At 45.5% G+C, this 25,937-nt stretch overlaps 1 protein-coding gene across 1 annotated transcript; it reads right to left on the bottom strand.

The window, feature by feature from the left end:
• Positions 198–24,960, bottom strand: KCTD19 (potassium channel tetramerization domain containing 19). Its single transcript, XM_013971322.2, has 15 exons — positions 24,670–24,960; positions 13,185–13,335; positions 12,017–12,208; positions 10,668–10,799; positions 8,638–8,848; positions 7,324–7,484; positions 5,938–6,041; positions 5,310–5,452; positions 5,028–5,111; positions 4,649–4,763; positions 3,636–4,263; positions 2,123–2,314; positions 1,796–1,950; positions 1,355–1,456; positions 198–446 (listed from the first exon to the last, which is right to left on the bottom strand). Exons 1-15 carry the CDS (start codon positions 24,682–24,684, stop codon positions 333–335), a joined length of 2,499 nt encoding a protein of 832 aa, XP_013826776.1. The 5' UTR covers positions 24,685–24,960; the 3' UTR covers positions 198–332.

Raw genomic sequence — 25,937 nt, forward strand, 5'->3', positions numbered from 1 at the left:
CACTGCTTCCCAACTCCGGGTCTCAAAGCCAGGCTCATCCCTGCTGGACTCTTCCTCTTGCATGCCCTAGCTCCCCAGTCCAGTTTGGTTACATGGACTCAGAGGTTTTTGAATAGCTTTCAGTTAGAGTTGTATAAGATTATTTCACTGGTTGTAAGGTATTTGGTTCTCAGAGATGGAGTCCAGACCCTTGACTCGTGATTTATTCTTTATTTAAAAAAATAAACTGATAATGCACCCTTCGGTGGGGACATCCCTGGTTTAAATGCATCTTGGTGATGGGATGGGTGGGATGTGGGGGCAGCGTATCTCCCCAAGCATGGCTGGGCACCTTAGCCATCTTGTAGGTACTTGCTCAGGACAGAGTAAGAGACAGACTTTGATAGGCCCCTCTGGATGAGCAGGTCCACACAGCGGCCGTATTTCCTGGCGAAAGGCAACGTGAGCTGGAAGGAAAGGCTGGTCTTATTCCTAGCTGGCTGCTATTCTAGCTTTGTGAGGTCCTGCTATCTGGGTTGGGGCAGGGTTGGGGGCAAGGCCAGCTGGTGCTGTTGACCTCCGTTCTGCCTAAAGGCATCTCACAGACCTGGGGCTCAGTGGCTGCCAGGGCACAGAATAAAATGAATAGAGGATCTAAAGTGCATGTTTCCTGTCACTGGTTTTCCACTTCCTAGTCGCAGATGCTGACTTCATTTCCAGTCAACAGACTAGGCAGAGGCTAGTGACTTGGTACTATTATGTTTATGGTGAAAGGTGTTATAATAATGTACTTGATTACAGAAATACCAGATTAATGAAAAATTAGCCAAATCTTTTTCACCGCCAACGTTCAAATAAAAATTTGAATCCTAAAATTATTTTAAGGACTCAAAAAACAAAAACCTGAGTTATTCCTTTGCCCTTATTGAAGAATTTTCTTTGCAAAAACTGCTTTATAACAGCTTAAGTAGAAAAGGAATGTATAATACAAAAGTATTGACATCATGGCTGAGTAGGTGATGTTGGTATTTATAACTCACTGAAAGCATGTGACTGCCAATAGTTTCTCTGATTTCAACACCTCAAAACGAGCTCATATGATGTGCATCCCTGGTCAGGGTTGTTAGTGATGAAGGCTAATTTGGTAAACATTGGAGAAAACTACAAAAAGTGGTGACCCAAACACTGCTTTTTGCCCACTCTGGACAGGTTAATTTCAACCACTGTTCCTCCCTCCCTGGGGCCAGCGACTGGAGTTCTAGTTCCCTGTCTTCGCCTTCCGGGCAGCACTGGCTTGGCCCTCACACAGCAAGACAGTGTCCATCCGAGGCATCCAGAGGGTCGCCATTTCCCGTGGGGTACAGGTGGCCCTCACCTCAACCCAGCTGTATAGGCGTTCCTGGGTGTGCCGGTCATCCTTGAATCCAGTGATGGCCAGCAAATCCACCACAAACTGCTTGGGGCTTATGTGCAGGGTCTGTCAGAAGAGCCCACAGTCAGGCAGGGCTGGAGGCCACAGCCTGACACACATTTGCTCCCAGCCCCTTAGAGTGGGATGCGGAGCAGGGGCTTCTCTGGGCTTGCAGAAGCCGCAGAGGTCAAGGGGTACTGAAACTTCAAACTGCCTCTTGGCCATGGCTCAGCCCAGATGCTGCCGCCCTGTCTCCCAGTCCCTACCCTTCTTGCCACCCTTCTGCCCCTGATCTCTCCCCCTAGCTGCTCCCCCTTGTCTTGGCTGCTGCCTCTTGTCTTGCACTATTATTGTGGAAGCGAGGGGACAGTGGAGAAGGAACAGGGCCTGGGGCCAATCACGTACCCACAGCCGGTTGACCAGGGAGACCACCTTGGCTGTGATGGCTTTGGGGTCATTTTGCCGGATGGAATCCAGAATGACGTCAGTCAGGAAGCAGTGACATTTCTGTGCGTAAAACATCTCTTCCCAGGACAGAGAGAAACTCAGGAAAGTCACCTCTGTGGAGGAGAGAGGGGGTGTGGTCACATCTGCCATGGCAAGAGTCTCAGAGCCAGCCTTGGTTAGGGGGAGAAGTGCAGGGCTTCCAGGGAGACCCTATCCCTGAAGTACCTGGCTGGGGACTCAGGCATCTGCCCATGGGCAGGGCCAGGCCCAGCTCCAGAGCCTCACCTCGGGGCTGGGGGCTGGCTGGGGGCGGCGTGCGCCTGAGGTGGTCCATGTGCGTGGTGTAGATGATGCTGTCCTCAAAGAACATGCACGAGCCATCACTGCCCACCACGGGGGGGTGGGTCACCTTGAGGATGACCCCTGTGTTGTCCCCCTCACTGGCCTCAGGCAGGGTCAGCTCAGGGGCAGGACTTTCTGTGAAAACAAAGTGGGGAGAGGGCTCTCCTTAAGCTCCATCAGAGCCCAAGCAGGGAGGAGACCTCTAGCAACAGACCAGTGCAGTCAGTCACCAGCCCTCGCCTCCAGCTTCTCAGAAGCGGGAGCCTTGGCTGGCAGGGCCATGTTCTAACTCTCCTCTCTTCATCGCCCTGGAATCACTGCAAGCCACATCCTCAATTTCAGAACTTCAAGGAACTTTCCAAATCATCTGTTGAACTAGGCTAGTAGTAAATAGAGCTGATCACAACCCAGCTGGGGACTGGAAATCTTTGTAAAATTATGAGATGAGCTTTTGTGGGGGGTGGGGGGGTTTGCTGATGCATGTCTACTCTGAAGAACTTGCTTGACAAACCAACTAGGGGCTCACAGGCAGGGCCCAGGAAGACCCCTCCAAGCATGACACAAGCCATTGAAAGAGAAAATGACAGAATACTATAGGAAGGGCTTTGAGAGAGCAGAGGAAACATTCCATAATAGCAGTTCTCAGCCCACTTCTCTGGGCTGCTCCTCACTTCTCCACCACACACATTCCTCTCTGTTCAGTCTGGTCCCCATATACCCTCCTGTCTCCTGGACTTCTCCCCTTGGATGCCCATCAGTACTTGATACACACTGTGTCCTCTTCCCCAAGTCCTACTCCTCCTTCCCACCTCAGTAACTGTCCACCCCCTTGCAGTCACCCAAATCAGAAACCTGTCCCCTCCTTGGCCCAATCCTTTCCTATTTCCTCCAACTGCCTAACCTGTTTCACCTAGGATGGTCTTGGCACTTCCAACACTTACCTTCTGCTACTGCATTTCCTCTGCCCCTGGAACAAACTTTCTAAATGCATACCTGATTGTGCTTGCTTCCGTGTATAGAATGCTTCAGTGGCTGGCTGCTCCACTTAGAACTGGAACAAAGTACCAGGTCCTGAACTTGACCCACAAGACCTGTCCTGATTCCTAATGTCTTCAGCCTTATCTTTCATCACTTTATGAAGACTGGTTTCCAGCTGCTAGACCCATGATTTAGGTTTCCACAAGCACCCAAGATTTCTCCTTTCCTCCGTTGACTCCTCAGCCCTGAACCCTTCTTTGTGCCCCTATTGCTCTGTAGGTCCTTCCTTTCATATGCCTCATGTGGCTTCTCAAGCCCCCAGGCTATGCCAGTGTGCCTGTCGTTTCTGGGTCTTTTGCTTGGCAGTAGTGAATGCAGTTCTAGTCTCCTTTAATCACTAACTCACTCTGTGGTCTTGGCCAAGGTTTGCCTTCTCTGTTGTAAATGGGACTTAGGTCAAGGATGGGACAGGACTCACCTCTCTCCTTTGACCTCTGCTTGCCCCAGTCCTTCAGGGTGACAGCTCTTTTCATGGGGAAGTATGGATTAAAGTTTGGCTCTGGCCCCTTGTCTTTGGTTCCGGCTCCAGCCCCTGCCTGTGGGCCTGGGTCCTTCTCTGAGGCTGTGGAATGGCCTTTCCGGGAAGCTGAGGTGCTGGGCTGGGAAACAGCCTCACTTCCTGAGGAGTGCTGCAGGGTGGCTTCCTCCAAGGAGCTGCTCCGGGGGGCTGACAGTGGCTGGAATTCCCACTGTTTGCAGTTGACCATGTCCCACTCCCTTACCAGGGAGATAAGTTTTTGCATGGGGGTGACAGGAGGGTCTTTGGTTTCAGATTTCTGTGTGAGGTTGACAGTGGTACACTTCTTCTTGGGAGGACTCTCAGGGTGGTCCCCCCAGTGTCTAGGGTTGGCACATAGGCCAGGACAGTGTGAGTATGTGCTGGGATTACCTGCCCTCTTGGCACCTCGGCACAAGGACATCTGGATTGTCTGGGAGTACTGTTCGGCCTCCTCTATCTGGCTGGACCTGGCCAGGGTCCCCTTGGCCTTGTTCCACAGAGTTCGGTCATTGCAGTCTTGGAACTCCATTGGTATGCAAGCCGTGGTCTGGGGAGAGGGCACAGCAGCTCTGGGCATGTTGTACTTCCACACTGAAGCCTTACCCAAGATCTGATAAGCTGGATCTCTTAAGACTTCACTTGCTTACCCAGAACAATGTCATCCCCCATGGGGGTCTAACATTTGAGATCTGCTCAGTTGGAGTGGGGTTGGTAACCAGCCCACGGGCCTCTCAAACACCAAAAGGGCATATCAGCATGCCAGGCCTCATGGGGCCAGCACTTACTTGTGTTCAGAAACCAGTCACTGTGCTAGAGCCATGTAGGCCTGTCTCTTTCATTTTGCCATGCTCCCCATTAGTGGGATCTGCCCCCTGAGCCCTGTGCTGGTGCCCTTTCAGGACACCACCAAACCAGAGGAGGCTGGAACTTACTTCTTTGGTGTCTCTGCCGAACTCCACCAGTGACCCTGGCCCTTCTGTTACCACGTGCAGCCTTCTGATGGGAAAAGCTTCTTCACTTTCAGATTCTTTCTCCTGGATCCATGACCTGCAGATCCCAAGAGGGTTTGGTTAGTGAGCAGAAGCTTCCACTAGTCCATTGACCAGGTGTGCCCTTTGGCTGAGAGTTCACTCAGGGAGGAGGGGCCTTAAAGAGTTTTGCTTAGGTCCCTTCCCAGTCCTGAGCCTGCCCCACCCCCTTAACCCTAAGGAGAACAGGTCCTACTGGGAGGTAGGACTTAGGACAGGATTCCCAAGAGGCATATAAAGGTTCAAACTTTAGATCGTGGTATCAAGGGAGTGGTTTCTTTACTTGTATGCCTCACACTGGACAAGTGCTTCTGAGAGAGATGGGATGTGGTATTCCTCCACCTCCTGGCAGAGGAGGGGCCATTCCCTGTGAATGACAAGAAGCAGTCACACTGGGCATCTGGAGTGGGAATGTGGCTGGGGTTGTTGGACTCCAGAGCGGCTGCTCCGAACAGCAGTTCACATGTTGGAAATAACATAATCTCCTCCGTCAAGGCTGCAAACTCAAATTTCCTCCTTGCAGAGGGATGGGAGTTTCATCATATGATTTCCTTCCTGCACTCACTTAAATTCAGATGGTAAAAATAGTTTTCCAAGCCTCAGGAAGTTGAGAATGTGTCGGAACATTTGGCCATCCCCGTGGATCAGCAGGGTTTGTCCGTACGTTATCCAGTACACTCTCTGAGGGTTGGACAACAGTTCTGGATACTGCAAAGGGTTGGACATCAGACTCTGTTAGTCTGTTAGTTAGTTAGTTAGTTAGTCTGTTAGTCTGTTAGTTAAAGGGCTATGTCCTCATTAAGGAGAAGGGCAGTCTTCGTTTTCCCACCCATTCCAGAGCAGAGGCTTTGGGATTTCTATCTCCCTGTCTTATTGGCCACAAGGAGACACATGAGGAGCAGAGAATCCAGGGAGAAGCATGTCATCTCTGCTTGAAGTATTGCTGGCTCCTCAACCACTCTCTTGAGGCATTGGGGACCTCACCCTACATCCTGCCTTGGTCCAGGCCCCTCCCTACCCAGACTCCTGAAGGCTTTCCCAGCCTGCTGCTCATGCAGTAAGACCTAGGAGTAGGGGGAAAAATTCTTGATCTAAGCAGGTGCTGGAGGCTGAGTGAGAGTCAGTGACAGGTTCCAGAGGATCTCAGCCACAGAAGCTGCAAGGAGAGGAGGGCAGCCTCAGGCCAGCAGTACCTTCAGCAGGGTCTGCAGGGTGGTTGCATACCAGTGGCTTCCAACATAAACTTTGATAATCTGTTGGGAGGAATACACAGTGATTTCTGCCGTCCACTCCTCATCTAAGGAAACCAATGAGAGTGAACATGTCACATGGCCAGAAGGACATTAGGTAGAGCATTTGGTCAAAAAGGTATCACATGTTAAGACTCAGTATCTTCATCAGTCATATTTTGCTGCCTACTCTGAGAAGCAGAAATCCCTAACACCAGCCCTCTCTGCTCCTCAGGCCTTCCCTGTGGCTTACCATAGAGTTTCCTGGGTGGTGATGTGGGTTTAGAACAGTAGCTTGGAGGGTCAGCTGGTGATTCTGAGTTGGTGGAGGGCCACCAACCCCAAGGGCACCACTGTTCTACCCCTAGCCCACCTCTCCCAAGAAAGCTTGACTAATGTTCCTTTCTGCCTACATTGCTAAGCTCTTCAGTTTCTGGCTGGGTGTGTCCTGGGTGTGTAATTTTCCACATGGCCACTCAGACTGGAGCTAGGAGTCCCTCTGTATGTTTGTGCTTATGGTTTGGCAGATATCACACACCCAGCCTCTCATCAAATCATTGCAGAGACCAAGCCTTGAGAATAGGCTTTATTCCGGGAAGGTGAATTCATGACCATTTTCCTGGGGATGACTAGACTTAGGCTTTGTTCTGGTATTTGAGAATCAGTTTCCAGTGAACTGTCATGAATGAAGGGTATATAAACAGACGATATAACCAAGAGGTATATCATTAGACTGTGAACCCTGTGAAAATAAGAGACTGGGTCTGTTTTGCTCTCTTCTATACTCCTAGTGTTATCTGATGTCCTGGTTTATGGTAGGTGCTCCAATAAACATTGTTTCTGAATGATAGTAATATAGCATAAGTTGATATAAAACTTTCTGTTAGTAAACAGTTATAGGCAGCTGGTGAAACAACATTGGCTTTAGACTCAGATTTTAATCCCAGCTTGACCACAATCTCATAATATGAGCAGGTTCCCTCCCTGAGCCTCCGTGTCCTCTGTTAAATGAACCCAGGGACCATTCTTCTCTGGATGGCTGTGAAGACCCAAGGGCACAGTGTCAGCTCCCAGGGCCAGAGCGGGCCTGCCCTTGGGGACCCGTGCAGCCCCCACTGGGCCTGTGTGCGCTGCTCAGCCTGTAATACTTGAAGCTACTTGTGGGCTTGGTGTGGGGAGGGGGTCACCTAACATGAAAGTTTCCTTTTAGGCAAAACCCACAAATGTTAGTCTGGCTTTCCTTTCCTGTTCCATCTATAGTTCCTGGCTCTGGCCAGCTTCATCTTTCCTCTCCTATCCCCTAGACCCTCCTCTGATGCTGCATCCAAACTGAGAAGCTTCTTTATTTACTGAGCACATCCATGGATGCCAGAGTCCTTGGCTCCAGATGAGTCTTGAGAGCCACTTTCATTGGCTCGTAGGTGATGTCCCTCTTGTCCAGGAAGGCACAGAGCTCGTACACCTCAGAAACGGTCTCAGTCAGGGGCAGACGGCAAGTCCCCAGCCAGTTCCTGCCGAGAGGAAAGACCTGTCACAGAGCGATCCAGCACTGCACCCCAAGGGAGTCCAGCCTGTCAACTTTCCATATCTAGAAGGTCTTGCCCTAAACACTGACTCAAACCTGTGGCTACTAACATCATTTCCTTAACTGGTTTCTGTTGATGTCTCATAGTGGGTAAATTTGGACACGTAGACTCATCCTTTTGGGGCTGAGCTTGACCTGTTTCAGCAAAGCCCTCTAAATAGACTAGTTGCAAGCCTCCAGGCCCTGTCTTGGGTTCCAGAATCCAGCCAGGGCCTAGCCACTCTATTTCTGCCCCAAGACATCTCAATCACTGTGTGGCAGCCTGTCATGGTTTGGGAGATAACTGATACCTTGTATGCCTAGGAAAGAAGCTAGGGACCTGAATATCAACCCCACTGCCTCTAAAGGCACTTTTCTTTGCCCTCTGTACCCTGTGACCTCAGGGGTGGGACATCTCTGGAAGAGATGGATGGGGGTGGGTCACAAAGGCCCCACCCTTGGGATAAGATAGTGTTTGAGGTTGGCTGACCCTCTCCGCAGGTGCTCAGGAAAAGCCACTTCTATCTTTAGTTTTGGTACCAGTGTATTTTGTGAGCCTAAGAGAGTTCTATTCAGAACCTGTTTGCCCTTCTATAAAACAGGACTTGAATCTGTGCCCAGCACTAGTAGGAACAATTCCCCAGGGCATAGGCCAGGTATCACTTCCTTCAAGAAGCCTATTTTGCCTTGCTCTTGAAGGGGGCACAGGGTGCTCATCCCTGGTTCTGGACTTTCTGTGTGTCCTTGGGGAGGACTTATGTAGGAGGGGGAATATGGCAGGGGGAATATCCAGCACCCTGAGTGTTGCGGCTGTGGCCTGGCCACCTTGGACCTAGCACAGGGCTAGAACCAAGATGGATTGCAGAGGATGAAAATATGAAGCAGTTTGAGACCTTTGAACCTTAGGAACCGTACACCTTGGCACCAGGCCTCTCCTCTGAGGCCCAGATTTGGTGGTGCTGATGCAGATGGTGGGAGTGGCTAATATGATGGGTTTGTCCTGTATTTCCTCTGACTCGTGGACAGGGCCCCAGGCTGAGCCTAGAGAAAGGTAAAGCTCAGCCTGAGTGGGACGAAGCATTCTCTAAGGAGGGCCTTACTTAACATGCTGGAAGAGGACCCCGTTCCCGGTGATGTACAGTCTACTCCCATCCAGTGTGCTCTCGATGCGGAGCTGTCCCAGTGCAGAGTCTGGGTACTTGACAAGCAGACCCAGGGCCATCATGTACAGTGGCTTCACGGACTCTAGGCCTGCTGAACGGCCCCCCTTCCCAGGGCTTGGAGGAGGACAGGAGGTCCGGGAACAGCCACCTGTGCCGGAGAGAAAGGGTGACTCCTAGGGTGCTCATGGTCAAAACAGTATTGGAAGCTTTGGGTCTTGCTTCCAACTGTTGTCTTGAATCTGTACTGAAGAGGCTTAGTGGGAGCTTATTTCCTTGCACAGCCACATCTGAATCTGCTGAACATCAGTATAGTTTTTATATTCAGTCTGCTTGAGGTCAAAACTATCCACTGGGAGGTAAGGTGGGTGTGGAAGATGGATTAATTTGCTGTATCACTAACACTTGAATTTCAGAACAGCCATCGGGCCCAGTCTCAGCAGGAATTTCCCTTAGTTCTAAGCTCTGCTCTAATTATCCATGGGTAAAGAACGACAACTATAGCAGAGAACCTGGTATCATTACAGGCTTCCCAGACTCACAGTCCCTAACATGCCTGGGCAGAATTTTCCTGAGACGCACTGTCTAGTGTTACTTGTGGGTTGGGTGTTCATGTTCCTGGCTCACTGTTCTCCTGCAGTGGCCATAATGCTCAGTCTATATGAGCCTGGCCCAGTGGCACCCGTGGGCCAAAGGCAAGCTGCCGGGTAATTTTTGTGGGTTGTCTCCAACCCTGCAGGGGAGTGGTATTCTCCTCCTATCACAGATGAGGAAACTATGTCCTGAGAGCGTAGTTACTAAGTACCTTGCCCCAAACAGCAAAGCTAGGTAGGCCAGAGCAGGGGTTTGAGGGTAACTCTATTTTCAAGATTACCAGGGCTGTTTCCCTTACTTATGGTGCTTTATGAAAGGCAAAAAAACAGGGTTTGTGTTTGGGGGGCTGCTGATGGCTTACAGAGCCTGTCCAGCAGCATGCCTCACTTCTATCTTCACATAACTCCTGAGCAGCAGGCCCTGCTCTGCTCAGCTCTCTGACTTCTGTTCTCTGAGGAACAGAAGACCTGGGGGAGAGGTTTGAACTCACACCCTCTGAAGTGGATTGGAAGATCCTAAGAGGCTCCTGAGACCTGCAGCAGGATTCTACTACCCCCAAATAGAATAGGACTCCAATCGCCTGGGGAGAAATCTGGAAGAACTGGGCCTCAAAGCAGGGAAGATCTGATTCCCACAGAATAAATATCTGGCAACATGCAGGCCAAACTTCACATGTGTAAGAGTTCTATGCATTCTCAGAATGCCCGCTGAGGTCATGCAAAGGTAGTTGACTCTTGCAATATATACAGTAGCTTCCATAGACATGCAGGGTTTCAAAATGAGATGGTGAAAGGCTAATAAAAAAATGTGAGGAACAAATTAGCATGAGATTGGACTGGGAGCCTGAAGGCCTGGACTGGACCAGGGTCAGGAAGTAGCAGGAGCAGGCAGAAACAGGCACAGCAGCCAGGGGTTCGAAGTAGGAAGGACAAGGGAATTTGGGGGTGGGTGGGATAACTGAAGTACTATGGGGAATTCGCCCAAGAATTTCCCATGCCCTCCAGCTGTGCCTGGAAGAAGAAGGATGGGAGTGGCAGGTGGGGGTTAGTTGTAAGTTCTCAATTGTTTGACTTGTTCAAAAGGAGGGCAGACCTCCCCTGACCTTGGGAAACCTGCCCTCAGGCCCAGCCTCCCTCTCCAGCCAGTCTGGGCTGAGCTACCTACATTTCAGTGGGACGACTGAGCAGACAGAGGGCATGCCAGGTTTCAGGCTGAAATTTCTCTTCTCAGATTCTAAGTCAGTCAAAACACCTGCTTCTGTCACCACCAACCAAAGTGGTTGGTGGGAGGGAAGATGTTTGTTTTTGGCTTTTCTGGTCAAAGCCCAGACTGCTCTAGGATGTCAAGGGGAGGGCACGTTTCCCCTGGGGACATACCCATGTTCATTCGGTACAACCTCACAGCTTCACTGAGCTCAGGGATTTCCAGAATTTCCACTTCTGCTTCAAGCACATCTATGTTGGAGAAATTATCTGGTAGCAAAATCTTCTGTGAGCGGAGAAAATTCACTTGAAAAGCAAAGGGAAACAAAATGGGTTAAGGAGTTTATTTCTGATCTAATTGTAGGTCCAGGTTTTGGGAGGTTTTTGATGCTGCAGCTTATCCTAGGCTCTCCTTGTTCTGAAACAATTTCTGAACATACCTGGTTAGATTAGCTTTCAGTCTGTGGTTTTCAAGGTGAAAGATCCCAAATTACTTTATTTTCCTGTGTTTGAGTCCATGGGTGTGGCTTCCCATGGCCTGGCCTCGGGCTCCCAAGCCAGGCAGGCTCTCCTGGTGAGCACACTGGCCCTGAGACTTACCCTCTGAGTCTTGACCCAAGAGCAGGTCATTCCAAAAGAGGGAGCTGTCTTGTCGCTTAGAGAGGAAGGGCCTGGGCTGGCAGGTGGCGCGTGCAGTTTGCCCCTGCCTGGATGCAGTGTGGGAGGCAGAGATGGAGCCAGCGCTACTGTCCTGTGTGAATCAACTTCGAGGTTCAGAAACATATTATAGACAACTTCCCAGGTGACTATGAACAGGAAAGGCTGGGGTCCAAGGCATGTGGGCCCCAGTACCATTTGGGTGTTTCCTTCCCTGTTCGTCTAGGCAGCAGCAGCATCTTAGAGTCCGTTCAGTTCCCACCTCACCAGAGCCTGTCCTGGGCAATGCAGAACAGAGGCTCTCTTCTGTCCAGGGTTGTAAATTTTATCCCTCTTTAGGCCACTAGCTCAAGCAGACAATTCTGCAATGATTTTGGGGAACCCTTCAACATCCCCTCTTCTTCCCTTTTACCCTGAGTTTAGTGCAGATGAGAGCAGGAGGGGATTATCCTTTGAAACAACTCTATTTCCTCATTTTATGGCAAGAGAAACTGGGGTCTACAGCCTAGATGGATACATAAAAGCAGAGAAATAAGAGTAGTTTGGAGTTCTGCTCAGGGTCTTGCCCTTCACATCAACTCTTGTGGCCCCTGATAACACTACAGGTGGTTTCCAGTGCCCCTTTACACCCAGGCCCTTCCAAAATGAACAGGGAATAAAATAGCCCTGAGGCTAGTGGCAGCCTAAGGTTGGGAATCCATCTGCCTCCAGGAAGGCTCTGTCATGCTTCCACCAGCTCTGCTCGGGGAAGGTCTTGAGGCCCTAAGGCCCAAGCTGGGCCTCCAAGGGGTGTGGGGTCAGGAGGGGTGGATGGGCCCTATCCGCCCACCCCTACACACCTCCCCTCCCCATGATAAAACAATCACCAATGAAGCGGAACTCGCTGCACTCGCACTCGATCAGGGCCATGGTCTCAGCCAGCCACAGCAGGTTGTCTTCAGTCACCAGGCTTGGATGCTTGGCCACCAGGTCTAGGGGCAGGAAGCAGTAGTGCACTTCCTCTTCTGTGTCTAACAGTGGTGTATCCATGAGTCCCAAAGGCGCCTTATCATGTAGGCCTGGAGGAAAAAGTGCAGAAGGGCATCCCCAACTTCCAGAGGTCAGGGCTTTCAGAGGTGGGGTGCTCACTGACCCAGGAGGCCCAGAGGAAGCTGGAGAGACCATCCCAGAGATGGCCCCTGCCAGATGCCTCCTCCTTCTCACTCCTTTCAGTGTAACCCTAGGTTTGGCAAGGATGTGGTGGGGAACAGGGCAAGAGAAATCTATCTATTCTACAGTGAAGGGCAGTGGGACATGTGAAATTTTGGCTCATATACTGAAAGTCATTAAATTCATAATGGTTTCCAGTTGGGGAGACATTACTTGCAGGATTCACGGAATGAAAGGGAGCCAAGGTGACCAGAGCTTAGGAAGGCATGGGGGAGGGAAATGGCGAAAATGAAGTTAGGATAGTAAGAAAGGGCCTGGGGTGGGCTATGGTGAGAAGTTTAGTTTTTTTAAGTAATAAAACAGAAAAATAATTTTGAAAAATTCATACTGGTTACTCATTTGTTTCTTTCTAATTGGTCAAACCAACTACAGATAAATGACCTACAGATAAAATAGATCCTTTTACCTCTCCCCAAAGCTGTAAACCCATCACTAATCATGAATGTCTATTCTTGTGTCTCAAATAGGTCAGTCTATACTACAAGACACCCACCAAGCAGTGATCATTTGGAGACATTCCTTGTGTGGTGGTTAGAGGTGACTTGATGGTAGAGTTCCCTGACCACTAGGACAGGGTGGAGGGCAGCCTAGCCTTGTCCAGATGAAACCAGTATGCAGAGGAATGAACATGGAGAAGGATGCTTGGTTCCAGTGGGTAAGCAGCCATGCAGAGGGCACATGGCAGGTACAAAATCAAAGGAGATGCCAGAAAGGTAGAGAAATCATTTAGAACTAGTTCAGAAATCAGGGCACTCTCCACTTCTGTTAGAGTGAGCAAATGGAAAGCCAATCTGGGCTTCAGAAAAGGTCAGCTTGTGGTGATACCTGTGAAGGCTGGGCTTTTTATAGGAAATTCTGAGGGTTTGCTGATACACTTCCATGTTCGCCAGTAGTTCAGAGATGCTCTCTCAGCAACAGGTATGTCTGCAGGCCTCACACGTAGATGGTGTTTCCCTTCCTTCAGATTATCTAGAGTCTGTTAGATAAAGAAGGTTATTGCTTTGAAAATTTTAAACCAAGTAAATATCTACCAATCCTGGGGTAAAATAAAAATTCTAGGATTTGCTAAAGTGTTTTGAAATAAATTGAATCCCTCACTCAATTCAGGTAAAAATTTAAGTCTATAAGATGATATGCTGTTATTCAAAATATTGATGAATATTTCCTTTATGATTTTGAGGCAGTTTTTTTCTGCTTTATAATTTTGAGTGATAAATATTATCTTATACAACTTTAAGAGTAATTTATAGTTAATAATTAAAAAGTAGTCCTCTAAAGGCACCACATGACCAGTTTTATTCTCCGCTGCTGCTGCTGCTAAGTCGCTTCAGTCATGTCCAACTCTGTGCAACTCCATAGACGGCAGCCCACCAGGCTCCCCCGTCCCTGGGATTCTCCAGGCAAGAACACTGGAGTGGCTGTTTTATTCTCTAAGAGCCTCATAATGGACAGAACACCTCAGATTCAGTGTGAAACTAATTTAAGAACCTGCTTACTACACAGTTCAGTTCAGTCACTCAGTCGTGTCCAACTCTGCGACCCCATGAATCGCAGCACACCAGGCCTCCCTGTCCATCGCCAACTCCTGGAGTTCACTCAAACTCACGTCCATCGAGTCTGTGATGCCATCCAGTCATCTCATCCTCTGTCATCCCTTCTCCTCCTGACCCCAATCCCTCCCAGAATCAGAGTTTTTTCCAATAAGTCAACTCTTCACATGAGGTGGCCAAAGTATTGGAGTTTCAGCTTTAGCATCAGTCCTTCCAAAGAACACCCAGGACGGATCTCCTTTAGAATGGATTGGTTGGATCTCTTTGTAGTCCAAGGGATTCTCAAGAGTCTTCTCCAACACCACAGTTCAAAAGCATCAATTCTTCGGCGCTCAGCTTTCTTCACAGTCCAACTTTCACATCCATGCATGACCACTGGAAAAACCATAGCCTTGACTAGACGGACCTTTGTCGGCAAAGTAATGTCTCTCCTTTTGAATATGCTATCTAAGCTGGTCATAACTTTCCTTCCAAGGAGTAAGCGTCTTTTAATTTCATGGCTGCAGTCATCATCTGCAGTGATTTTGGAGCCCCCCAAAATAAAGTCTGACACTGTTTCCACTGTTTCCCCATCTATTTCCCATGAAGTGATGGGACCAGATGCCATGATCTTTGTTTTCTAAATGTTGAGCTTTAAGCCAACTTTTTCACATTCCACTTTCACTTTTATCAAGAGGCTTTTTAGTTCCTCTTCACTTTCTGCCATAATGGTGGTGTCATCTGCATATCTGAGTTTACTGATATTTCTCCCAGCAATCTTGATTCCAGCTTGTGCTTCTTCCAGCCCAGCATTTCTCATGATGTACTCTGCATATAAGTTAAATAAGCAGGGTGACAATATACGGCCTTGACGTTACAGGTGCTCTCCAAAAGCTGCCCAAGGAATCCTGAGCTTTGAGAAGAGCCCTCTGGTGGCCATGGCTATAAACTGCACCCCCGTAACTGCTTAAGACCTGCAAAAGGAGGGGACCACAGTGGGGAATCTTCCCAACTTTGAGTGGCTGGTGGATTTCTGGAAGGACTGGATAATGGTGGGGTCATGGGGAGCGCTTTCCTGGAGGCAATGAACAATGGAAGAGAAAAGTGCATATGTGAAACAGCAGAAGAGTGTCTGTCATTCATTCATTTGAGAAATGGTTGCCTGCTGTAGCTGAGACCCGGCACAACAACAACAACAAAATTGGGTGAAGTAGTATGAAAAGGGAGTGAAACTAGTGAGAGCTTGCAAGAGACATCCTATCATTCGAAGCCTATTCTAATCTAACCAGATCACAAGAACCTGAACTGGCCATTTAGTTCATCTGCAGATTTAAATAGGAGAAGGCAATGGCAACCCACTCCAGTACTCTTGCCTGGAAAATCCCATGGGCGGAGGAGCGTGGTGGGCTGCAGTCCATGGGGTCGCTAAGAGTCGGACGCGACTGAGCGACTTTACTTTTACTTTTCACTTTCATGCACTGGAGAAGGAAATGGCAACCCACTCCAGTGTTCTTGCCTGGAGAATCCCAGGGACAGGGGAGCCTGGTGGGCTGCCGTCTCTGGGGTCGCAGAGTCAGACACGACTGAAGCAACTTAGCAGCAGCAGCAGCAGATTTAAATCCTGAGATTCTGTCTCAGTGGAAGGAACAGTGGCATTCTTGAACAATTCTAAATTGACCTCTGGGGAGGGGACATCTTGGGGGAGGGCAATGCCACCCAGGAGAACAATCTGTTTGAGGATGGACCTAAATCCCCTATTTGGAGGTGCTGTTTGGTACCCAGGTGTGTCCTTTGAGGCAGGTCAGAAGTGAGAGTTCAATTAGCTTGAGAGGTGTGCTAGTTGAAGGAATGGTCTAATTTATAAAAATGAAATTTTTATAAATTGTCTCCATTTCCTGCTACTTCCACTAATGTAAAGTGTGAGCAGTATCATTTCCTCCAAGAGGTGTTTGACAAATCTAAAACAGGGAAGAAAAAAAAAAACCCAAACAAGTAAATCTATAAGGATTGCAATTCTTGCCAGTCAAGAACATGCTGCATGCATTAGACCCAGGAGCCTCAACTAGGTTTTTTCCTAAACTCTCTCAGACAATCCTTCCTCTGATTTCTAGAAATATAAGGCCTTCCACTCATGGGAAGCCATTTGGCTGCTCTAAGAATCCATGGAACCCCTAATCCCTTTACTCTGCTTTATTATTCTCAATAACACCTACTTGTTTATTTACTGTCTGCCAGTCTCCCCGAATATATATAACCTTCAAGACCATGAGGACCCTGTCTGTTTTGTTCTCTGCTGCATTTACAGCAACCACAGTAGTGTTTGTGGGATCTCAATATATTTTTGTGGAATGAATGAATGAGTGAAGAGCATTTCAGAGAGCTTATGCTTTCAGCTGCCCCTTGGCTTTGCTGACTAAAGTTGCCAGAATGTGGCTGGTCTTCCATGGACTTTAATTCCCCTTTTGTCTGCCTGAATACTACTCCTAATACTTTTACTCTTCATATGTTATGACCTAGAAATTAGAGGGAGGCTTTCTTTAGGGAAATACAGACCCAAATTCAAATGGCTAACTGCTAGCACAAGGTAATTAATGTTGCTTTTGGCTCAGATTATAGTGAAAACATGTCAATCAGAAGTAACACAAGACTGATGGCATGGGGGCGAGTGTGTGTATGCACAGTTGCCAAAAGATGGCTGACAAATGTCCTACTGGCAGAGCCCTGGGACTTAACTGAGCTTTTCCAAAACAGCAGCAGTGCTCAGAGAAGCCTTATGCTCTGATGTGGGCTGTTGGAAGAAATGTGATGGTAAGAGAGCCTGGGGGAGCTTGCAAATCTCCAAGTGCTTTGCAAAGACAAGAAGGGCCAGCACCACTTGGAAGCTCAGAGGAGCAAGATCGGTTGAACAAAAGGATACGCAGAATAGATGCTATCAGCCAAACAAGCCAAATAAGACACACCTATCAGCATCTCTAACCTGCCCCTCCACTGCTAGCTCCAGTCCCCCACCCTGAAATAGATTCAGCCATCACTCATTATCTTGGATACATCATTCAGTGTTCGGTCAGCACATATTTATTACACCCCTCTATGGGCCCAGTACTGTGATGCTGGGAATGTAAACATGAAAAGAATACAAGCTAGTGAGGGAGGAAGACATATGAATACATGCTCCCAACAGAATTAGCACTGATCTGAGAGCAGAGGCGAGTGAAGTGAAGTCTCTCGGTCGTGTCCGACTCTTTGCTACCCCATGGAGTATACAGTCCACCAGGCTTCTCCATCCATGGGATTTTCCAGGCAAGAATACTGGAGTGGGTTGCCATTTCGTTCTCCAAGGGATCTTCCCAACCCAGGGATCAAACCCAGGTCTCCCGCGTTGCAGGCAGACGCTTTACTCTCTGAGCCTCCAGGGAAGCCCGAGCAGAGGCAAACTACCCGGAAATATCAGGCTAGTCTTTCTGTGGGCCTCATTTCGGCTAATTCTTGAAGGGGAAATGTTCTAGAAAGTGGGAACAGCAAGTGAAAAAATGTTGAGATGAAGCATTTAGGGTGATCAGTGACATGACTGGACATTAAGAGGTGGGCGTGTGTGTATGTGTGTTTGAGTGTGAGCATGTCTGCATGCATGTGTGTCTATGCATGCATGTAGGTTTATCTATGTGTTGGGACGTGAGCCAGGACAAGCAGATGGGCTGTCCTGTGAGGAGCCCTGATGCCATGTTGAAGCATTTATACTTGAGTTGTCCACTTACCCACATCTACAGATGAGGTACACTGTTGGGGTAAGTATCTGCTGTTTATGAAACCTTCCTTTACAAGATCACAGTGGAAATCTGTCTCATAAGAAATTGGAAATGTGAGACTTGTCAGTGGTCTTTTTTTCTTAAAAGTGTGATCAACATAAAAACTCTCTGGCCCCCTTGAGCACAAGGGTTGCAGGCCTATTTGGTTTGCTTGCCGGTAGCAGAACACTCACAGGTGGAACAATTCAAGTTTATAACCTTACAAGTCCTTAGAAGGCATGAAAAAGGAAATACAATTAGCATGTACTGTCAACATACTAAGTCCTTGGTGGACTTTAGACAGGCAAGAAAAAGGGAATCAACAGTCTGCCATGAACCATGAAGCCTTGTGAGTTATCCTGAAGAAAAATTTCGCACTTTGCAGTAGCAGCTGTGGCTCCGAACCAAGCTGACAGTATGTGTGAGGCTTGGAGCAGCTTACATTTACACAAAGGGGACTTCCCGAATTACACAGAAAAATCTAGGAAGCACTGTGGCATTAATGTACAGACTTGTAATGACTAGTTTTGCTCCCCCTGTGAACAAGATTTAACATTCCTAACCATCCAGGCTTGAGGATTTACATACCAACCTTGAGGACTTCAAATTTATGTCTCTAGACCTGACCGCTTCCCTGAATTCCAGATCTATACATCTGGCTGTCTGCCCCCATCATCATCCAGATTTTTAACGAGCACCGTTTTCTTGCCTGTCAAACTTAATACATTCACATCCAAACTCCTGATTTTTCCCTCTGAGCCCGCACCTCAGAACCCTGAAATTTGACTTTCATATAATTTTTATGTGTCACAAATATATTTCTTTTGATTTATTTCAACCGTCTAAAAATATAAAAACAATTCTTAGTTCATAACTTGTACAAAAAAGGTAATGGGCTGAATTTGGTCCATGACGTAGTTTGTTGACTCCTAATGTTAAGCCAGAAGTTAATGATTTTTTATAGCTCTATTGAAATGTTTCATATTATTTCTAATGTGAATAAATTTCATATTATATGGGCTTCCCAGGTGGTGTTAGTCATAAAGAATCTGCCTGCCAATGCAGGAGATGTAATGTGAATTAATTTCATATTATATATATAAATGAAAAAATTTACTCACCTAAATTATACAATTCAGTAATATTTAGCATATTCACAGAATTGTGCAGCCATCATCACAATCTATTTTAACATAATAAAAAGAAACCCTATGCTCATTTTAGAGTCCGTTGCCCATTTTTGCTCACTATATCCTTCTCACCCTGTACCTTGGCCTTAGGCAACCACTGATCTACTTTCTGTCCCTGTAACTTTGCCTATTCTGCACATTTTATATAAATGGAATCACAATATACGGTCCTTTGCGTCTGATTCTTTCACTTTGCATAACACTTCAAAGTTCATTTTCATTGTTACAGGTATCAGTACTTCATTCCTTTTATTGACAAATAACATTTCATTGTATAAATATACCATTTTGTTTGTCTGTTCATCAACTGATGAACATACAGGTTGTTTTCACTTTTTGGCTTTTATTAATAATTCTGCTATGAACATCTGTCTTGAAGTGTCTGTGCGGACATTCTGTAGGTTTTAATTTATTTTGGGTATATACCTAGGAGTGGAACTGCTGGGTCATATGGTAACACCATGTTTAACTTTTTGAGGAACTGCCAGACTGCTTGCCAAAGAGGTTGTACAAATTTACATTCCTATCAGCAGTGTATGAGGGTTCTAATTTCACCCTATCTTTGCCAACACCTGTTACTGTCTTTTTGATGAGAGGCATCCTAGTGGGTATGAAGTGGTAACTTAATTGTGGTTTTGATTTGCATTTCCTTGATGGCTAGTGATATTGAGCACCTTTTCATGTGCTTATTGCCCATTTGTATATCTTCTTTGGAGAAATGTCTATTCAAATCCTTTTTAAATTTATTTATTTTGGCTGCACCGGATCTTTGTAGCTGAGTGCAGACTTTCTTTAGTTGTAGTGAGCAGGGCTACTCTTCACTGCAATGTGCGGGCTTCTCATTGTGGTGGTTATGCTTGTTGGCAGAGTATAGGCTCTAGGCACTCAGGCTTCAGTAGTTGCAACAGGTGGGCTCATTAGTCGTCGTTCATGGGCTCTAGAGCTTGGGCTCAGTAGTTGCGGCAGATGGGCCCACTTGCTCTGTGGCATGTGGGATCATCCTGGACCAGGGATCTAATCTGTGTCCCCTGCATTGGAGGGTGGACTCTCAACTCTCCAGTGGACTTTCACTGGACCAGCAGGGTAATCCCCTTTGCTCATTTTAAATTTGATTGTCTTTCTGTTGTTTAGTTGTAAAAGTTCTTTATGTATTTTGAATACATGTCCCTTATCAGATAAGTGATTTGCAAATATTTTGTTCCATTCTGTGTGTTTTCTTTTCACTTTCTCGATGGTGTCCTTTGAAGGACAATTTTAGAATTTTGATGAAATTCAAAATTCATCTTATTCTTTTGTTGCTCATGTTTCTGACGTTGTACAACCATTGTTTAACTCAAGCTATAATGATCTTTTAAATTTTTAAATTTGATAATTTTATTTCTTTATTTAAACATCTCTAAAAGCTACCTATAACATTTAGAACAGATCCTGTATAGTCACCTATACAACTCTGCAAGATCTGATCTGTAACATCCTCTGACCTCTGACCTCATCTACTTTTGACATCTCTCTACTCCCCACCACCACAGTGTGGCATGTTGGATCTTTGTTCCCTGACAAGGGGTTGAATCTTTGTCCCCTGCAGTGGAAGTGTGGAGTCTTAACCACTGGACCACCAGGGAAGTCCTAGTATCTCCCTGTTTCTCACTGCACCTGACAATGGCCGCTGAGTCTGCCTCTTCCAAGCCATTCTAATCTCAGGGCATTTGTGTTTGTTGTTCTTATGCCTCAAAGCTTTTTCCTAGACATCTCCATATCTTATCCCCTTTTCATTCAGTCTTCTGCTCAAATATTGCCTTCAATAAATCCAGCCCTGACCACTCTTTCTAAAGCAGTAGCTGACCTCAGTCACTTGCTATCTCCTTATGACATACTACACAACTGTATATTAAAAAACAGATTAGATATAAATGTTTTATTCTTTCAACATATTCCAGTACTATAAGGGTGGTGACTGATAGAATAAATAAACGTTACACATGAAAAAAAGAAAATCAGAGACTTCCCTGATGGTCCAGGGGTTAAGACTGCCTTTTCAATACAGGGAGCGTGGGTTCAGTCTCTGGTTGGGGAACTAAGATCCCACATGACATGCAATGTGGCCAAGAAATTAACAAAAAACAAGTGAACCAAATAAATTTTTTAAAGAGAAAATCATACAAACACATTCTGAAACCCCAAGAAGTTCTAGAATACAGAAATGTCTTCCTCTTTCACTATTACACAGGAAACCTTGCTCTATTCTTCATAGCACACACCTCTATCTGACCTTATATGACTATATAGTTCATTCTGTGTCTCCAGTACTTGCCTGTGATTGGTGCTCAATACATGTTAATGTTACACTTAGAATCAAGACAATAATAGGTATTGAGTGTGCCCTTTGAAGGCCAAAGCTATAGGCCGGAAGGAGGTAGGATGGGCAGGTAGATGGCAAGGAGGAATGAGAGAGATAAAGGGTAGGGATGTGAGGGAATGAGGAAGGGTAGAGAGCAGAGTAGGACTGTGAGCTCAACCACCTGTCCTCCAGAGGCTTGCTATCTCATTCTACTAGTTGGTTCCTGTATGGTTTTCCAACAAAACTTACTATATTATAGATAATCCTGAGTAGGATATGCCACGTGTTAAGAGCATGGGAACTTTAGTTAGTGGGAGGCAAAGTCCCATTTTTATTGTTAGGGGCTAAATCTGAAGAACTCTACAATGAGCAGCACTAATAGGTTAGAACAATTTAGAATAGTGTTGTCCAATATGTGGCTATTGACTACTTGAAATGTGATAGCCTGAATCTGAGATGTGCTGTAAGTGTAAAACACACATCAGATTTTGAAGACTTGGTACATGAAAAGAATGTAAAATATATTAATTTTAAAATACTGATTACGTGGAATTCCCTGGTGATCCAATGACTAAAGAATCTGCCTGCCAGTGAAGGGGATACAGGTTCGACCTCTGGTGTGGGATGATTCCACATGAGCAGGGTAACTAAGCCCATGCCCCACAGCTACTGAAGCCTGAGTGTCCTAGAGCCTGTGCTCATAGAGCCCATGCTCCGCAACAAGAGAAGGCACCACAATGAGGAGACCATGCACCACAGATAGAGAGTAGCCCCTATTCACTGCAACCAGAGAAAGCCTGTGTGCAGCAATGAAGACACAGAACAGCCAAAAATAAATGAATTAAAAATAAATACTTTATAAAAAAGAAAATATCGATTACATATTGAAATGATAACACTTAAATATACTGAGTTAAATAAAATATACTGTTAATTTCACTTGCTTTTTTTTTTAATGTGTCTACTAGAAAAATATGGCTCACAAATGTGGTTAACATTATATTTTTATTGGATCATCCTATGTGTTCCTTAAAACCCAGAGGAATAATGTCTGGTACCTAGAAAATTTTCAGTAAATACTGGCTAAATGCATTAAAGCCAGCTGCCTGAGGAGGGTCTTTAGACTAAGAACTGGCAAACTCCGTTTTCTCCAAGCAAACTGTTTATACATTTGGGCAAGAACCTGAGTACATGGACAGGGCTTAACAGTAAGGAAAGTGATGGAAATGTGTGAGGCTATTGATTTGCTTGAGATTGCTGTGTTTTTCTCCAGCTGTATTTACACTCTGCTTCAGTGAATAAATACCACTTAAGCTGGGTTGGCCTAAATGTTTATTTCTTTGAGAGCAACATTTCTGAAACATAAGCACTTGTTTTATGGTCTGTTTTGGGAGGCAGATCCATAATTCTTCAAATACTGCTACTGCTCACACAACTTGCAACTTTGGAATTGGACCAATTCATTGGCTGCTGAGTTGTTACCTCCCATTTAGAAATTGCTTTCCAAATATATTTTGTCTCAATTTGGGAAATAAGGACATCAAAGGAATTAAAGGGCTTGATAAATTGTGTAATAGCCTTGTGCTCTTTAAAATAGTTCTTCAAAAAGTTGCATAGATCTCTTTGATTTTCTGCAATGAACAACTGACTCCCTCCTTTCCCCCATTAAATGGTGCTTGGGAATTCCCTGACAGTTCAGTATAAGGACTCTGCATTTCCACTGCTAAGGGCCTGGGTTTGATCCCTGGTTGGGGAAGAAGTCATATGGTGGAACCAAAAAAAGTCAGCAGCTATCTTGACATTCCAGGTCCTGTAAGTGAATTTGAAGCAATTATAAGCAATTCTAGTGTTCAGTTCCTGGGATAATTGAAAAAATTTTTATTTCAGGTGGGTAACTTGGTGACTGCAGCCATGAAATTAAAAGACGCTTACTCCTTGGAAGAAAAGTTATGACCAACCTAGATAGTATATTCAAAAGCAGAGACATTACTTTGCCAACAAAGGTCCGTCTAGTCAAGGCTATGGTTTTTCCTATGGTCATGTATGGATGTGAGTTGGACTGTGAAGAAAGCTGAGTGCCGAAGAATTGATGCTTTTGAACTGTGGTGTTGGAGAAGACTCTTTAGAGTCCCTTGGACTGCAAGGAGATCCAACCAGTCCATTCTGAAGGAGATCAACCCTGGGATTTCTTTGGAAGGAATGATGCTAAAGCTGAAGCTCCAGTACTTTAGCCACCTCCTGTGAAGAGATGACTCATTGGAAAAGACTCTGATGCTGGGAGGGATTGGGGGCAGGAGGAGAAGGGGACGACAGAGGATGAGATGGCTGGATGGCATCACGGACTCGATGGATGTCTGAGTGAACTCCGGGAGTTGGTGATGGACAGGGAGGCCTGGCGTGCTGCGATTCATGGGGTCGCAAAGAGTCAGACACGACTGAGCGACTGAACTGAACTGAACTTAAAAAAAAATAAAAAGAATATACAACAATTTGCACTGGAGTATATGGATTTTGATTTCCAAACATATAATACTTTTTAAATATTAAATACTGATTTAGTAAACAGTGTCCATAACAACATGCATTGTGAAATGTTCTCGATCCTATATGACCCAGATATACAGGGACTACATCAGTTCTCCTCTTTGAGGTGTTGGGGAGGCATAGTTGGTAGCACACTGAGCTGCACTGTGGCTTGTTGAGTCAGTGCTTCTGAAGACAGAGTAAACACCACCTTGTCCAGACAGTGAAATTAATATGGAGCAAGACCAACGGTCCTTCCCGGTTATAATATTTAGCTCTTCCAAGTTAAAAAAGTCATTGTTCAAAAACAAAAAATAAACTACTTAAGATAAACCATAGAAATGATTTCTGTAGTTGGAAGAAAAATTAGGAAAGAAGGTAATGTTCTCTGGTGATATTATGATGGTTTCAAAGTAAAGGTATTTAAAGCTCTTATACCAAGAAAAGAATAGTCTTGGAAAACAGAGAAGTGAAGACAAAGGAAAGATTCTGCAGTTTGCAGGACTTTTTGCTTTGCTATAAGTGAACACTGTGTACCTAACAGGCACAATGATAAGTAATGTTATCTGACACATCTTTCAGATTTTAAATCTCAGACACAATGCATGTAGTAAATCCTATAATTTCTAGTGTATTCAGCTTTCAAAATTCAACAACAAAACTAAGCTTAAATTAGGATTTCCAAGAGTTAAGAACACCCTCTCAGGGGATGGAAAAGTCTATCCGGGGGTCTGTGGTGACCGCTGGTATAGACAAGGCAGAGTTAGGATGAAATCCTTTATTCAGAACATGCATTTCCAGTGTACTGTTTAATATTTTAACTCTCTCATCACACTTTCTCATTAGAGGATCATCTCAGCAACCAACATATAAAAGGACACAAAGTTTTAGCGATGTAAAGCCTATATTATTGAGCACCACTCCTGGAAGATATGCATATCTTACCTGCAGCAAAGGCATCAGCTGCAAACCCAGTGCTTGCTCATAGAGCAAGTTCAGCTCTGCACAGCTGGAGAAGGAGAGTTTGGAGGTGTAGAGGTAATAGTGCACATGTCTGAATGTGGAACCATCTCTGTCAATGAACAACCTCTGGTTTTCTGAAGAGGTCAGTGCTGAAGCCTCTTTCCATAGCAGGGAGTCTGGGAACTGAGCGAGTTTGCTTCTGGGAACCGAGAAATGCCAGCCCCCGACATTGAAATGAAACAAATCCTCTGCTGACTCATGAGGCGTACCAGGCTCCTCCTAAAGGGAAAATGAAAAGAGATCTATGCAATAAAAGGAAATAAAAAGCACCAATATTCGAAAGGAAGAAGTAAAATTATCTCTATTTGTAGATGATGTCATCTTGCAATAGAAAATCCTGAGGAATTCACTAGGAAATTACTAGAAATAAGTTCAAGAAGGTTGAAGGGTATAGATCAATATAAAAAATCAACTGTATTTTTATATGCTAGCAATGAACAATACAAAAATGAAATTAAGAAAACAATTCCATTCACAATAGTATCAAAATGAACAAAGTAGGAATAAATTTAACAAAAGAAGTATAATACTTGTACTCTGAAAACTCAAAACATTGTTGAAAGATAATTTAAAATACCTAAATAAATGGAAAATCTTTCCATGTTCATGGATCAGAAGACAATATTGTTATGGTAGCAATACTCTTCAAATTGATCCCTATGAAACACAATCCCTATGAAAATTCCAACTGATTTTTTTTCTTTTGCAAAAATTGACAAGCTGATGTTAAAATTCCTACCCTATTATTGGCCAACAGAGGGTGAATGATTTTCTCCTTGCCTGGGACAGCTCAACCAATGAGACACTGCCACAACTCAGCCAATGAAAAGTCACTAAACTTCAAACTCCTAGTTTCCTGTTTTTTTTTTTTTTTTTTTTAAATATAACAGCCCTTCCCAACTTCCCCTTCTCTTCTACAAAAGTTTCCTCTCTTCCACTTTACGAGACTTGCATGTGGTTCACCATAATTGCATGTCCCAAGTTGCAGTTCTTTACTGTTCCCAAATAAACCTGTTTTACTGGTCAAAAACAAAACCTAATTGTTTCAGGTTAACAAATTCTAGGTAAAACTTAGGCACATTGAAGTGACTGAGGTGCAATGTACCAATATTTCTAATTTATTTTTAAATTTATCAAAAGATAAGATGAATCAATGGAGGAATGGATAGAGGATATGTGATTAAACAACT

Source organism: Capra hircus, chromosome 18, assembly GCF_001704415.2.
Source record: "Capra hircus breed San Clemente chromosome 18, ASM170441v1, whole genome shotgun sequence".
Taxonomy (NCBI): Eukaryota; Metazoa; Chordata; class Mammalia; order Artiodactyla; family Bovidae; genus Capra; species Capra hircus.

Bases quoted from the DNA above. Each gene is read 5' to 3' on its own strand.
- KCTD19 (XM_013971322.2), bottom strand. The intron at 12,209-13,184 runs GTATCACCACAA...TTTTTCCTCCAG, and splicing joins AAAAAGCCCAGCCTTCACAG to GCCTACATGATAAGGCGCCT. The intron at 6,042-7,323 runs GTAAATAAAGAA...TGGTTTCCTTAG, and splicing joins GGCATCCATGGATGTGCTCA to ATGAGGAGTGGACGGCAGAA.